The following is a 14,351-nucleotide window of genomic DNA, read 5'->3' as shown; positions in this document are numbered from 1 at the left end:
ACTTGTAAAGCAAAATGAAAGTGAATCTCAATAAATACAGAGCAATTATTATTTGAACTGCTGAGGAGATTAATTTGCCGCGGCTACGTGACACGGAACCCTCGGAAGGATATCTCTGAGCATCCGCACAAAGTAGTCCCAAGACTAGAACCGGGATCACCTTGAGCCGCAGAAGTGTAGCGCTTGTTACATCACTTTGAGCTGTTCTCCGGTGTAAAGGTGCGTATCACGGCCGCGTTCACGCCGCCGCAGGGCCTTTTTCCTGCGTAATTACAGGGTTAGTCTATGGCCACGCTTGAATTGTAGTCGTTTGATCGCGCTGCGGTGCGTGGGTGTCACGATGGAGCGTGGATGTCAAGCAAGGGAACTAGTCTTAGGAGGATCATTTCAGCGATGATGTTTTGCGTAGAATGGGAATTTCTTATGAATTGACGCTTGATTTCCAACTGTAACATCAGTGATCTCCTCCTGTGTCTTTCATTTCCTCCTCGTAACATAAGGAGACACGAGACACTGCTCATCCATTAATTAAAAAATAATCGAATCGAGCAACGCGTCTTCAGTGAGCCACCTCCATTCATTACGGCGTTTTGTGAACATTTGAACATCGTTTTTTAAGTTGTAAAATGATCTTAAACGGCTTGCGCGGGTCTCTGAGCAGCCCTGACAATTGAAAAGTTTCTTCCTGTTGTGGGTGTGACGTGCGCGCTGATTGGCTCATCTCCCGTCTCGAGGAAAATGTGACGCAGTGATGTGGACGTGACCTCTGCCGCATTGGCCATCACGCCGCAATTCATGTATAGTCTCGTGGGCGCATGACGGGCGCAGAAACGGGACGGTTGCGGTTGATGTGCGTTCGATAATCGCGCGGTGCGGTTTCCAACGGCCTTGTGGCTCACGAGCGCCCGTGGATTCTGCGCGTCATTGCAGCAGTCCGTACGTGACACTCGATAGCAGATGGTGGTGGCTCATTCCAGCTCACAGCAATTTCCTCTCATTTCTGGTATTTGTGTTGTAGGTAGTCGACCTTTGACTCCCAGTTGTGTTTGGAATAATAACCCTGCAAACATGTATCTGTAGCAGGTCCAAATAAAGGTGAACAGAAAACACCTCAGTCTGTTTACACAATCTGCAGTAGCAAAAACATAGTTTAGGCCCCTTATTGGGACTGTGAGATACAAGTTATTACATCAATAGGTGATTTTAGGGGTGAGCGATATTGCCAAGAAAAAAAAACGTCTATATACTCTTTTCTTAATGATGTTCAGATGATATTTTAACAATGCATTAGGAATGTGCCTGTAAATGGCTTGGTTGAGGTTCATGTCTAGCACAAAACGTGAATGGACTGAAAAACTAACCACAAAAGGGCATAAATATATCTTTATACCCATAGTTTTATTTACACACTACATTCGATAGTCTAATTTTGCATATCTCCAAAAGAGTTTTAGTTTTTTAAATATATATCTCCCACCTATAGTTAACATATTTGTTCATGCTGCAGTATAGTGCGGGTCTATCCGACCTGCTAAGTGCGTTGTCATTGTGTGTCCTGGGTCATTCCACAGCTGCCATGGCTCTCATCGAGCAGATTAATACACACTGGAACAATGCCGGTTATCAGGGCTTCTTCACAGTCCAGTCCAAATAGGCCTCTGTAAACACTGTAATAACTTTGTATAAGTTCAAAGACACAAGAGGAGAGGCTATTTCTTTTGTATCTTATGAATGAAAAGTTTGCAGCTTGAGGCTTGTTAAAAATAGTTAGATTTTACAAACAAGCGCCGTTCATGTTGCGAGTTATTATTAGGCATTCTCATTGCTCGGGGTGTTGGATGACATGGGCCGTTAGATGCACACTGCCTGGTCATTTGTGCAAGTTTGCTTTAAGCTCATGGTGCAGGCCGAGTTAAAACATCCTTGTTGCAAAACCTTTATCCTTACTGATGGGATTTACTCTGCTCCTGAAAGTGTCGTGTGTATGTACTGGCAGAGCAGCTACTAGTCCTCTGTCAGCTGTTGCAGGACATAGGTTAGTAGGCTTTATAGGCCGCAGACGCTCCAGCGCTCTGGGGCTGTGCTGGAGGTCAGTGCCTGTTGGGTATCTGCTTGTCCCCAGAAGAAGCAGGACTATCTACGGGTGGTATGTAGCTTAGCATGCTAACTAGATGAATAAAGAGCCAGCATGAGTTTGAGCATGCAACAGGAGCAGAGGAGTTGAATCAGAATGAAAGTGACCTTTACATAATCACCACCGTTTGAAACCGCCTAGGTTGTTGTCTTGGTTTTAGTCACTTGCCTATATGTTCGGTTAAATTATATATAATGTGGGTGGTTGTGTCTGTAGGGGATTGTCGAGAGGATTACTGGCAGCCACTTTCTAAAGTTAGCCTTGCATCTGAGGAAGTTGGCGTGGCTGTTCATGCTTGTCATAGGTTCTAGTGTAGAACAAGCTATTTGGTTTGTCTTTATTAATAGTTACCCTTTAGAGATAGACTGATATTGCCACTAATGATTGTTAGGTTCTTTATTTTCCCCAAATTATAGTTATAATTAGAATTTTGCACTTTTTACAAGCCAATGTTGAGACAAATTGGATGAGAGAGCAGAATAGTCGCATTCTGTGCTGCGCCCTCTTTAGCATAATCTTCAGGCAGTTGGGTGGTCCAGACAAAATATCAGCCACTGCTGGAGATGAGGCCGAGAGCCGATACGCTGAAAAGTGCAAATATTGGCCAACCGATATATATATGGGTTTATCTCTCTAGTCACCTCCCAAGCTTTTTGAGCTGCAGGAGGTGGATGTGATTCTGCTCACGTACATCACTGGCCTGGCACTTTTATGTTAGCATCACTGGTGTGTTACATCATCAGACAGACTGCAGCCTCTGCTCTGTTTAGTGCTGCAGTGTCTGGGATTCCCCTGTTCAGATGCATTTGTAATTAGGATGAGCATAAGAGGACCTGTGGGGGCTAAAGTGTGACCAAAGTGTGACTAGTCTTCTAGTCATAACTAGTGAAATAATTTAGTTTGATGTAAAAGAGAAGTTGCTGTGAGAATTCAGTGAGAGTCATTTTATACTTGTGGCCAAAGAGGAAGAAGATCCTCATCAAAATTAAATCTCCTACTAAGAAGTCATCGTTAACCATGTAGTATTTGACTATAACTAAACAGTTATTAACAGTAAGAAGACAAAATTGTATGTAACTGATGCATTTAGAGAAAAACCTGTTGCTTGTCTTAAATAATGCTTAATTTATTGTAATAACATGTACATAATAATGGGAATATATAGACATAACCACTAAGATCCCAGCAACACACATGGCATTTCACAACTACATTGTGATAGAGGAGCTGTTAAAAACGGTCATGGTGAAATCTTGGCAATTTCTGCCCTCTCTCTGAGCCTCATGGTGGTGCTGTTGCCATGGTAAACATGGCTGCAAGCAGGAGGGGAAGAACTGAATGTACTAAGTGATGAAGAGATGTTAACTGGTATTATGTGTTGTGTGAAAGACTTTGGATACAAATATCTAGACGCATTTTCTTTTAAGACACATTTTGAGATTGCAATTTAGGTTTTAAGTTTACATATATTAATATCTGTTTTTATTTGTTTTATTCAACAAAGGTGAATGCATGTAATGCAAACTACTAAACTGGTGCAGGAATGCAATTTAGAACGTTGTGGTAAACTTCTGGATGAGCAGGTTGTGCAACCACATGGAGTCGGGATGTTTAATTGTTTTAAAATCAAATTATGTTATATAAATGCATTTAACCTTTGTGATTTGCTAATGGTGACCTTTTTAAATTGCAGTTTCAGTTTGATCATTAATCTTGCAGCCCTATTTCAAAGTTTCTAGTTTGAAATGCTTCTTTGTTAATGTTTCTCTTCAGGACCACTCGATCTACTCCAGTGAAAGCCATGCCACAGCAAAAGGCTCAAGACATGGGCACAGCCTTCATCCAGACGCAGCAGCTCAACGCTGCCATGGCAGACACTTTCCTGGAGCACTTGTGCCTGCTGGACATCGACTCTGATCCCACCACTGCACGCAACACTGGCATCATCTGCACTATTGGTTGGTTAGCTTTTCTTTCAAGATTATAACATATAAATTATAAACGGAAAAATAAAAAGCTGCTTCTTGAAACAGGGCCGGCCTCTCGGTCTGTGGATATGCTCCAGGAGATGATCAAGTCTGGAATGAACATTGCACGGTTAAACTTTTCCCATGGAACACATGAGGTTTGTAATTTCTCCTATTGTACTGTCAGTGTCGACAATAGGACTAGGTATTGTTAACTGTCACGACCCGTCTACCTGATAACTACTTGTAACAATAGTATATTGTGGTTTATCACAGGTTGAATGTTTGTTCAGTTTTACTTTTACTATGAGATTATCAGTTGCTCTTAGGAAAGTTTGGCTTTTGCAATGTACTTCAGATTGGTCAATGATATATGATACATTTGTCGTATGTTCTGCCTTTTGGAGCATGCTTACTCATCGCTAGTTGTATAATTTGATAAGGTTTTATAACTTGAACGTACCACATAGTAATGTGCTGCTCATAAAATGTTAAATGAAAAAGCTGGTTAATGGTCACACATTTTACTATTGTCCATTATACAGTATCACGAACAGACCATCAAGAATGTCCGTGAGGCCTGTGAGAGCTTTGAACCCGGCAGCATCAGCTACAGACCCATTGGAATCGCTTTGGACACTAAAGGACCAGAAATCAGGACAGGGCTCATTCATGGGGTCTGTTCTGTTATTTTTCACTCTTAAAACACAATGCAATGTCTCAAGTGTAAATATGTAAACAGTATATTTTGATTTGACAGAGTGGCACTTCAGAAGTGGAGCTGAAGAAGGGCAACATGATCAAGATAACCTTGGATGATGCTAACCAAGAGAACTGCAGTGAGGACCTTCTGTGGCTTGACTACAAAAACCTTACCAAAGTGGTGGAAGTGGGCAGTAAGATTTACATCGATGATGGACTTATATCTCTGCAGGTTATGGAGATAGGTAAGTGGAGGAGTTGGCAGGTTATTATTTTTGATCTTTGAATGGACAAAACTTAGTACAAGTCTTTCTTCAGGTTCCGATTACATTATGTGTGAGATTGAGAATGGTGGTTCCCTGGGAAGTAAGAAGGGAGTCAACTTGCCTGGTGCAGCTGTGGACCTGCCGGCGGTCTCCGAAAAGGACATCCAAGACCTCCAGTTTGGCGTGGCGCATGGAGTGGACATGGTGTTCGCCTCCTTCATCCGTAAAGCGGCAGATGTACACGCTGTCCGAGCAGTGCTGGGAGAAAAGGGCAAAAACATCAAGATCATCAGTAAGCTTGAGAATCACGAGGGAGTGCGCAGGTTCGTAAGCATCTGATGGGTACATTTTAACCTTTTTTACGGGACAATTTTTATTAGAAACTCTCATTTACAGATTTGATGAGATTATGGAGGCCAGCGATGGAATCATGGTGGCTCGTGGTGACCTTGGAATTGAGATCCCCACAGAGAAAGTGTTCGTGGCCCAAAAAATGATGATCGGGCGCTGCAACAAAGCTGGCAAACCAATCACTTGTGCCACTCAGGTCAGATTACACTACTTCATTAATAGTGAATTAAGATTGAATGTCTTTAAGATGCCCTTTGAATACTTGTCATACAGATGTTGGAGAGCATGATCAAGAAGCCAAGACCGACTCGCGCTGAGGGCAGCGATGTTGCCAATGCTGTCTTGGATGGAGCCGACTGCATCATGTTGAGTGGTGAGACGGCCAAGGGAGACTACCCCCTGGAGGCCGTGCGCACTCAGCACATGGTGAGGACTAAATATTTAATAGCTGTTAAATTAAGGAAACATATTAGCATTAAGTAAACACTGTCTGAAGAATTTGCATCGTTGCAATAACATACTGTTCTTGCATTCTAACATTTTACTCAAAATTACTGCCAATAGCTCAGTACTTTTTAACCACTTAAATAGTTCTGTCTTTTACTGAATCTGCTCACATAGTAATGTCACATGTTTGTCATGTCAAACATTGGTCAGGGATAGATGGTCGATGAGTTGAAGGTGGCTTTGGCTCTGCTTCAGCAGTTCTATCCAGTCAAACTTCCTGGCTTTCTGTCTGCTTCACTGCAGAGGCCAGAGTGACTCAGCTGCTAGAGCTGTGCACTGAGCGAATGCTGCCCTCTGCTTGTGCTTGGCAACTTTGATTTATTTTTTTTATATTGTGTCTGCTTTGCAAGATATCATTGGCGTTATATGCAGACTCATTTGTCCATGTAATGTTTTAGCTTTGATTTAAAAAAAATAAAATAAAAAAAATAAAAATTAATGCATGTTTGAATAAATCACATTAATTATATTGGGTGCAGTAGTTTCACAATGTTGCTTTTTCAATGCAGTTTCAATCAATCATTGGTTTAACATTTAATTTTGTAATTTTTCTTTTCTTACTTTCTCCATTTCCGTTTTCGACTGTTTTATTTCAACTTTTCGTTTTCTATTTTCTTCTCGTCATACCCTGACTACCTGTCTGTGTTTCGACTTAACTGTCTGTCTGTTTTCTCTTTTTCCTCCTTGCATCTATGCGCCTCTGCCTGTGGGAATGCCTTGTCTGGTTTTTGCCCTGGCTTGTGATAGATTGCTCGTGAGGCCGAGGCGGCCATGTTCCATCGGCAGGTGTTTGAAGACCTGCGTCGCTCCACACCACACTGCAAAGACCCGGCTGAGGCTATTGCAATCGGGGCAGTGGAGGCATCCTTTAAGATCCTAGCCTCAGCATTCATTGTGCTCACAGGCTCTGGAAGGTAGGAAGGCAATCTGGTCTTCACAATAAGGATCGGACTGATGTTGAGGGATTAGAAAAGGGCAAGTTAGGTTTTAACAGAGTATGTGACTGGGCCAGTTCTGCAAAACTCATTTCTACCTGATTATCTCAATGAAGATGTTACTGGAATATTTCACAGTAAGGCATTATACCGGTACTTATCAGACCCTTAACCAGAAAAGTTACGTAGTGCACCTTTTCATTTGATGAAAGATCAATCATCTTTTGATTTGACACAAACCAATCCGTAGTTTGAGTTCTGCAAGCAGCTCCCCAGGTGGTGCGAGTGCTTTAAACCAAAGTCCTTGTGTTTGTAATCCTCCTTGCTTGACCCCTTCATTCCACATGACGCCTCGGCACAGATAGCAAGAGAGGCAGAGGCAGCCACCTTCCACAAACAACTGTTTGAGGAGCTCAGAAAACACTCCAAGCTGACCAGAGACCCCACTGAGGCCGTCGCTGTGGGAGCTGTGGAGGCCTCCTTCAAGTCCTGTGCTAGTGCCATTATAGTTCTGACCAAGAGCGGAAGGTAAGACTGAATATGCTGTAGTCTGTGGCAGAGGTAAGGAGTCTTGACTTTTCACTCCCATCCTTAACCCTTCCATTCTTGCATGCCTTGTGTGAATTTGTGTGAACATAGCAGTAGGTGGAGTGAGTAAAGTTGAGCTTTAATCTAATTTAAATTAATGCCATTGCAATACATTATTTTTGGCTGGTTTGTGGGTTTTTCAGATGTGTATGACGCTAGAGACGAGTTTTCAAATATGTATATCATGTGACATGTATTTTCCTTTTGTTTTACTAAATGTAGAATTGTCTTTAATAGTTGCTTTGTGTGTTTTGTAGGTCTGCTCATCTGATTTCCAGGTACAGACCTCGTGCCCCCATCATCGCCGTGACTCGTAATGCGCAGACTGCTCGTCAAGCCCATCTGTACCGTGGCATCTTCCCAGTTTTCTACGCCAAGCCTGCCAACGACGTTTGGGCTGAGGATGTGGACATGCGAGTTAACTTTGCCATGGAAATGGGTAAATTAAAATGTCTAATTTCACATTAATTGAAATGCACAGTTTGGCTGAACACTGTGCATCACTGTTGCAGGTAAAGCTCGAGGCTTCTTCAAAGAAGGAGATGTAGTCATCATCCTCACCGGCTGGCGCCCTGGCTCTGGTTACACCAACACCATGCGTGTGGTCCCGGTGCCCTAAAAGCTCCCTGGCTTTGCTTCTTTCTCCCTTCATCTGCCTGTCATTGTTCTTCATACACTCCACAGCTTTCCAGACAACCAAAATGACGGACGCAAAAATGTTCAATGTTTTTGGAAAGTATATAATGAAATCTGTTTCCTATGTATTCCACACTGTATCCATTCCTTGTTTGCCAGTAAACCTGTCTTTAGGTGCTCAGATTTAACAGCTTGCTTCAAATGTCTGTTATATCATCAATTTTAGGTGAGCCTGATGGAGCTACTGTTATGCAGTGCAGCTGCAGCTCTTCTCAGCTTTCAAACTTCTAAGATGTTGTCATAAAGCCAGCTTTCACAGTTATGGTTGTTTCAAATGTTGCATTCCTAAATTACTCCAGACATGGGTGTATACACAATACTTCCACCAATGCGGCAATATGTATTTTGTCTAAGTCTGTGTAATCCCTAATTCATCCTGGAGTTTTCCATTGTAGAAGAAGATTCAGTTTGTAGTCATCTGGACTCGAAATGTTTCGACTCTCATCCAAGAGTCATTCTCAAGCAGATTGAAAACGTCCAGATGACAACTCGATCTTTTTCTACAATATATACCTACCGGTATAAGCACATTGGAGGTCCAAATGTTTTCGAGCGTGTACTGCCTTTGCATTTTCAATTTGGGTCAAATCATTGTTGGCATTTTATTTGAATCACACGATTCTTAACTTATCTGAATAAGCACTTTTCAGGGCTTGTCCCACTGGGAGATGAGGTGTAGTTTAGTCCTGCTGGTCATTTTCCTGTGTTAGTGACACACAGCTTTGTCTAGTATGCTTTGATTAAAATGCTTGAGTGTATGAACCAACTGTAAAAGAAACTGTTTAACTGTCCTACTAGACAGAATTTATTTCAATAAAAGATGGCACCACGTTTCCTCTTTTTTTATTGTTCATAACTTTTTTTTTTAAATGGAATCTTAAGGGTACACGACCCCAATTTGTTTATGAATTTCGTCTTCTATTTTGGCAAGCAGAAGAGAGTCTGAATGTGTCATTATGGCACTTTCCTTTAGACCTAGAAAATAAATGATAATTTGAGGGTTAATTGACATGAAGGTGGGTGTTCTTAGCTCTGCCGAAAAAAGATCCCAATACCTTTGAGCAAACACTGTCGAACCTCTTCTGCTTCATAACGCATCCCTGTGCCGTTTAAAAAGTTGAGAGGCAAACAGGGCTCTGGAATGGGAAACTCAGTCTCCTTCCCATCCACAATTAGGGAAGTCGGACACCACATGTTGGCAGGGACCTAAAGGAGGAACAGGTCAAAACCTTAGGTGTGTCTGTAAACATGAACATGCATGAGCCAACAGGCTTTACCTTTATGGAATGTTTAGTCCCCACAATGATGGCTTCGTTTGGCAACTGCATACTATTGGAGCATGTGAATACAGCCATCCTGTTCTTTGAGTATTTTAAAGTGACAACCACAGTCTCATCAGTACCTGAAAGTATTGAAACACAAGTTACTGACATGAAGTCATCAGATTTTTATTACACATAAGGTTTTCTATTAGATTAACCTGTTGTGTTTTAAATTGAATTATGCTTCTTTGATTATGTATACTATATTGTTAAAAATGAGCTTGGGAAATGTACACACCTGGTTTGGAAAATTATATATTTCAACAATGTACTTTTGCTTTACAGTAATGCATTGTAAGTAGTTCAACTGATCAAAATTGTGTGAATAATATTCAGCCCCAAATGGAAACCGTGCATAGTTAATCTACCTGTCTCAGTGCAGATTCCAGTGGCTTGGATAGACTCTGGTTTCTCTCCATTGTACACCATGCTTATAAACTGCAGGCAATAAATGCCGATATCAAGCAAGGCTCCTCCTCCCAGTTCTTTCTGAACAGCTCTTGGCACATGCGAAAGTTGTGCCCCAAACTCTGACCTCACTATCTTTACATCACCCACTTCCCCCTGAGCGAGCAGCCTTCTGATCTCAAAGGAAACGGGGAAAAATCGTGTCCAGACAGCCTGCAAAATAATGACATGTTAGGACTTAACAGCAAGAGAAGAGACGTGTAGACATACATTATTTTATGTGGTGAAAAGGACATGAATGAGGAGAATTAAAAGTGTATTTGTGTTTACCTCCATTAAGAAGACATTATTTCTTTTTGCAGTCGTAAGAATCTCCTGAACCTCCTTACTGTTCATTGCCAGGGGTTTTTCACACAGTATGTTCTTCTTGGCATTGGCAAAAATCAAACATGTTTTCAGATGGTAAGGGTGAATGACTCCAATGTACACCACATCTGAAAAAAATTAAATAAAAGTTATCTAAATAGTTATTTTGTGGCGAAGTGCTGTGTTCCCCAGACAAGCACGTTGACAAGCTTGTAAGTACAATGTCAAATGAAACATTTTTAATGATTAACTTTGTCATTTGACATTGTCAGGTTGTTTGTTGCCCTCTGCTCCGTTTAAGATTCAAAATGCAGCCCTCTGTGAAAAACGTTTGAACACCCCTGATGTAGAGCATCATAGGCCAATGATACTGACCAACATCTGGATCTCTGGACAGTTCTTCATAGCTCCCATAAGCATGGGAGATGTTATGCTTGTTTGCAAAATTCTGTGCATCATCAAGCTTGCGTGCTGCAACTGCAACCACCTGTAAAATGATATCAAATGAAACATTTACACAAGATAACATTTGCCAAGTCGAGATCAAGATCAATGTTCAACATCATAAATGGTGCAGCTCCCAAGCACACCAAATAAGGCACTCTTTCTCCCACGCTCACCTTTACGGTTTAGCGTTTAACACATACTTTGAAGACGTTCAACTACAGCAGGTGGCAGTAAGTGCACCTTTTCAGTTGGCTGCCAACCGCCATTTCAAGTAATACAAGTATATATAATAAATAGATAAATAAATAAATAAATATATAATAAAACAACCACCAACAAATAAGGCCCTCGTTTATTGTAATAACACGGTTTCAGGAGAGCATATTTTACAGGCGACACATTTTCTGGTTTCATGTGCAGAACCAGAGTTGAAACGTTATAAGTTGCCAAAGGTTTTTTTTTTGTTTGTTTATGTGACCATTGCAATTAGGAAGTTCTCCCACACCTGACGTAAAAAAGTAAAACTAATGAGTTTCGACTCAGGAGACAAATCTCTTCATTGAATATTTTGCATTTGGTCCATGAAAGTACAATGAGTTGACGTTACCTGGTGTTCTTCAGGAGGGAGGGTTTTCAGAGCCACGGTGAAGTCATGACTGATCTTCCCTGCGCTGCAGATTCCCCACCTGGTTGCCATTGTTGTGACAGTTGTATAATCGGGAGTGTTGGTGGTTCTTTGGGTAATTCCATGTGGCGTGAGCGTGATATTGCGTGCGCGCCGCCGATGCGCGCATCCGCCTTCTTGGAGTTGTCTTTGTTGTGTTGCATTTAATGGCGGTTGGCAGCCAAATGAAACGCTGCATTTACCACCACCTACTGTAGTTGTACGTCATCAAAGTATGTATTTCACGCTACTGTATATCGTAAAATTGTGACGATTGTTGCTTTTCACGCTGTTAAAAGCCATGTTGGTCACAGGAGTGGCGTCTTTTCCGGTGGTCTTTCAAAATAAAGCAACATTTTTCCCCCCGCCGAGCACCGGTTGGCCTTATCAACGGTGCGGCCCATTTTGCGTCGGGAACGCTAAAAAACGAGCACCGACATTTACGCCATGTGCCGTGTGGCGTTCGCGTCATTCTTTAATACGATGTTGATTTCCACACTTTTATTTTGCTTACTCAGTAAGACGTTCCTTTCTTCTGCCAATCAGCGCAAAGACGAGACATCGACGTCATTCACAGACCTCTGGGTGCAGTGTTTACAAATGTCACGCACAACATGGCTCTGGACCACTGTCAAGTTTATGAAATGTCCTCGACATGTAAAACTGGAGAAGCTTAGATGAGAAACACCACATTTCGTTAGATTGTGTGAAAGTGCAAATGGATCTGACCGGGGGATCTGATCAGAGCCATTTAGACTGAGACACAGTTTATTGATCTACAACTTGGACACACTATCTCACACATACTACAAAATAAAGACCAAAACATGAATAAATAAACACAAATTCAAAAACGTATTAAAGTAACAAAATTATAGACTTGAGTCGAATGGGAATGTTAATGCATTTTTTATGTGCCCAAGTTGACCAAAAATCTAAGAAAAAGGGTTAAAAAGTGCTTTGCACATGGTAAATCTCTAGTTCTGTAAGACTCCTGATGAGCAGCAGAGGTTGGTGTCCTGGTGCCATGGAGTTGAACCATTAACAATTATTTTGGACTTCAGGAAGGTCACAGCCATCACCACTGTGACTATGGGTTTCTTTTGCTTCCTCTTCTACTTATAAAGCAATAGATACTTAAGCACTAAATACTTGCAATACCTTTCACCCTGTTTCTATTGCTTACATGTATATTAGATTAACTATATTGTATTTCAAATACAGATCTGTAAACGACAGTCGCATTAGAAACAACTCAGTTGTTTATCTTCCTGGTTTCCTTTTCATTCAGTCAATCACAATCCGCCAAGTGTGACGCCATCAGGGCGGCGCAGGGGCCCAGACATCTTTTGCAGCCCGGACACGTGAAGTACCTACACCGGCTGTAGGAACTCTGAGGTGAAGAGGGCCTCAGCGTACTCCTCCACAACGTCCTGGAACTCAAGCGCCACATTGGTCAGTGCCTCCTCCAACAGCTCGTCCACCAGACTAAGGGACAAGACAAACCAGTCTGACTAACTAGTTTCACAAGAACAAAGGGATAAAAACTATACATGTTTTGTGAAAATCCAACAATTAGACCATTATTATGCAAAAACTTTGTTGAATGTAACTGTTGTGTCAGGCAGATTTATCCCTTTGGGGCTAAAATATCAACCTTTTATTATGCAGATTTATTTTGTCATTTTAATGCTCTTGTTTTCATAAGAAGAGGTCAGAGTGAACTAGTTGTACAGATGTTTACCCAGAATGCCCTGCCTGTCACATCCAGCCATGTTACTGTGAGAGAAGTGTCTTTACCAGGGACACAAAGACAGTCAGCGTATGCACCAAGCTCCATCTGGTAGAACTTGAATTTGTGTGCAAAACAGAAGACTAGGATGACCAAAAATAAATAAATAGAGTAAAATGTGCTGTCCTCCTTGCTGTACTTCAGTAGCCACATCTGACCAGTCAACGTAGTCATATTCTATACTGTACACTACGTTTTATATATATTTTTTAAACAAGCCTTCTAGAATTGTGCACTGCAGTGACTTCCTACAAATCAAATTCTGTGGGCGAGCAATATGAACAACAGTGTAAACCAGGGAGATTGCAGTGGATATTGATATTGAATTGTTTCAGGTTATAGAATGACAACAATGCAATAAAAACTTAAATTCTATGTTGATTAAATAAATAGTGTGAGAGATGTTGAGACAATTCCACCTTTTTTCTGTAATTACCTGTCCGCAATGATCCAAGCACTGATGCCCCCAGTGCTCTTGAGACTCACTGCACTCCGGTAAGCGTCGTAGTTTTCCCGATTTTTCCGTATGCTCTTCAGCATGTGGCACGGCACAGAGAGACCGACGCCTCTGCCCCTTGGCACAGCGACTGGGAACGTGGCGCTGCTGCTGACCTCCTCTATCGACCTTGTGTCCCACGAGACTCTTGAGTTAGAAAAGAGATGAAATGCACATTGGCAAAGTGAGATCTCTTTTCCTTCCTACGAGATCTACTCTGTCCTCGCTGCTTGAATGGTCTGTTCAGGGCAGACGAGTGCAGCGCTAGGATAGAGCTAAGACACTTGTGGTGCTCAATACAAAACCCAGGATAATGAATTTAGGAGAGGTGTCAAGAGTGGAGGCAGTGGTCTGGTTTTATAATCCTCTCTGTTTAGACAAATCAGTCGCAAAGTGCCGCTCCACTGTGCTCCTGGGCCTCGACTTGCCTCTGTTTTCTAAAGGCTACACACCACGGGGACCACGTATATTTGAAAGTGCCATTCTAATGTGCTTTTCAGAGGAACCCCTTCTGAGTTTTGTTTTACTAAAAAACAGATTATAGTACTATCTGCTCCATGATGTTGTCCGATTGAGCACAGTAGACAAAGGATTTATGTAAGATGCCTTACTTTGTTCTTCTGTTCGAGTTTAGTGCATTTTGTCTAGCGTTTCATAGTGAGTTTAAGATAATTGTAAAGTGAGATGTAAGTGATAACTCCTCACCATGG

General features: G+C 41.8%; 2 protein-coding genes across 5 annotated transcripts in view; one reads left to right on the top strand and one right to left on the bottom strand.

Annotated features, from left to right (window-relative positions):
• Positions 1–11,436, bottom strand: part of LOC140380781 (trans-1,2-dihydrobenzene-1,2-diol dehydrogenase-like) — an 82,504-nt gene extending 71,068 nt beyond the window's left edge. The window contains exons 1-7 of the mRNA XM_072464682.1: positions 11,297–11,436; positions 10,618–10,729; positions 10,207–10,370; positions 9,837–10,089; positions 9,424–9,548; positions 9,202–9,352; positions 9,004–9,121 (exon numbers count right to left, since the gene is read on the bottom strand). Coding sequence (XP_072320783.1) covers positions 9,024–9,121; positions 9,202–9,352; positions 9,424–9,548; positions 9,837–10,089; positions 10,207–10,370; positions 10,618–10,729; positions 11,297–11,386 — 993 coding nt within the window. The 5' untranslated portion in view covers positions 11,387–11,436 and the 3' untranslated portion in view covers positions 9,004–9,023. The remainder of the gene's footprint in view (positions 1–9,003; positions 9,122–9,201; positions 9,353–9,423; positions 9,549–9,836; positions 10,090–10,206; positions 10,371–10,617; positions 10,730–11,296) is intronic.
• Positions 82–8,300, top strand: pkma (pyruvate kinase M1/2a). Of its 4 annotated transcripts, none has more exons than XM_072465391.1 (11): positions 82–219; positions 3,908–4,092; positions 4,168–4,259; positions 4,647–4,778; positions 4,862–5,048; positions 5,122–5,392; positions 5,466–5,616; positions 5,694–5,846; positions 6,675–6,841; positions 7,708–7,889; positions 7,963–8,300. In XM_072465391.1, exons 2-11 carry the CDS (start codon positions 3,936–3,938, stop codon positions 8,067–8,069), a joined length of 1,599 nt encoding a protein of 532 aa, XP_072321492.1. In that variant the 5' UTR covers positions 82–219; positions 3,908–3,935; the 3' UTR covers positions 8,070–8,300. The 4 variants fall into 4 exon arrangements, with proteins under 4 accessions (XP_072321492.1, XP_072321490.1, XP_072321489.1 ...); XM_072465389.1 differs by lacking the exons at positions 82–219; positions 6,675–6,841 and adding exons at positions 1,935–2,146; positions 7,224–7,390; XM_072465388.1 differs by lacking the exon at positions 82–219 and adding an exon at positions 1,935–2,146.
• Positions 11,437–14,351: the final 2,915 nt, after the last annotated feature.

The sequence above is a fragment of the Eucyclogobius newberryi genome, unplaced genomic scaffold (genome assembly GCF_026437365.1).
Source record: "Eucyclogobius newberryi isolate DKJ021-1_F unplaced genomic scaffold, fEucNew1.0.hap1 SCAF_5, whole genome shotgun sequence".
Classification (NCBI taxonomy): domain Eukaryota; kingdom Metazoa; phylum Chordata; class Actinopteri; order Gobiiformes; family Gobiidae; genus Eucyclogobius; species Eucyclogobius newberryi.
The sequence above is the reverse complement of the archived record's forward strand: the minus strand, read 5'-3'. Positions and strand labels throughout refer to the sequence as shown.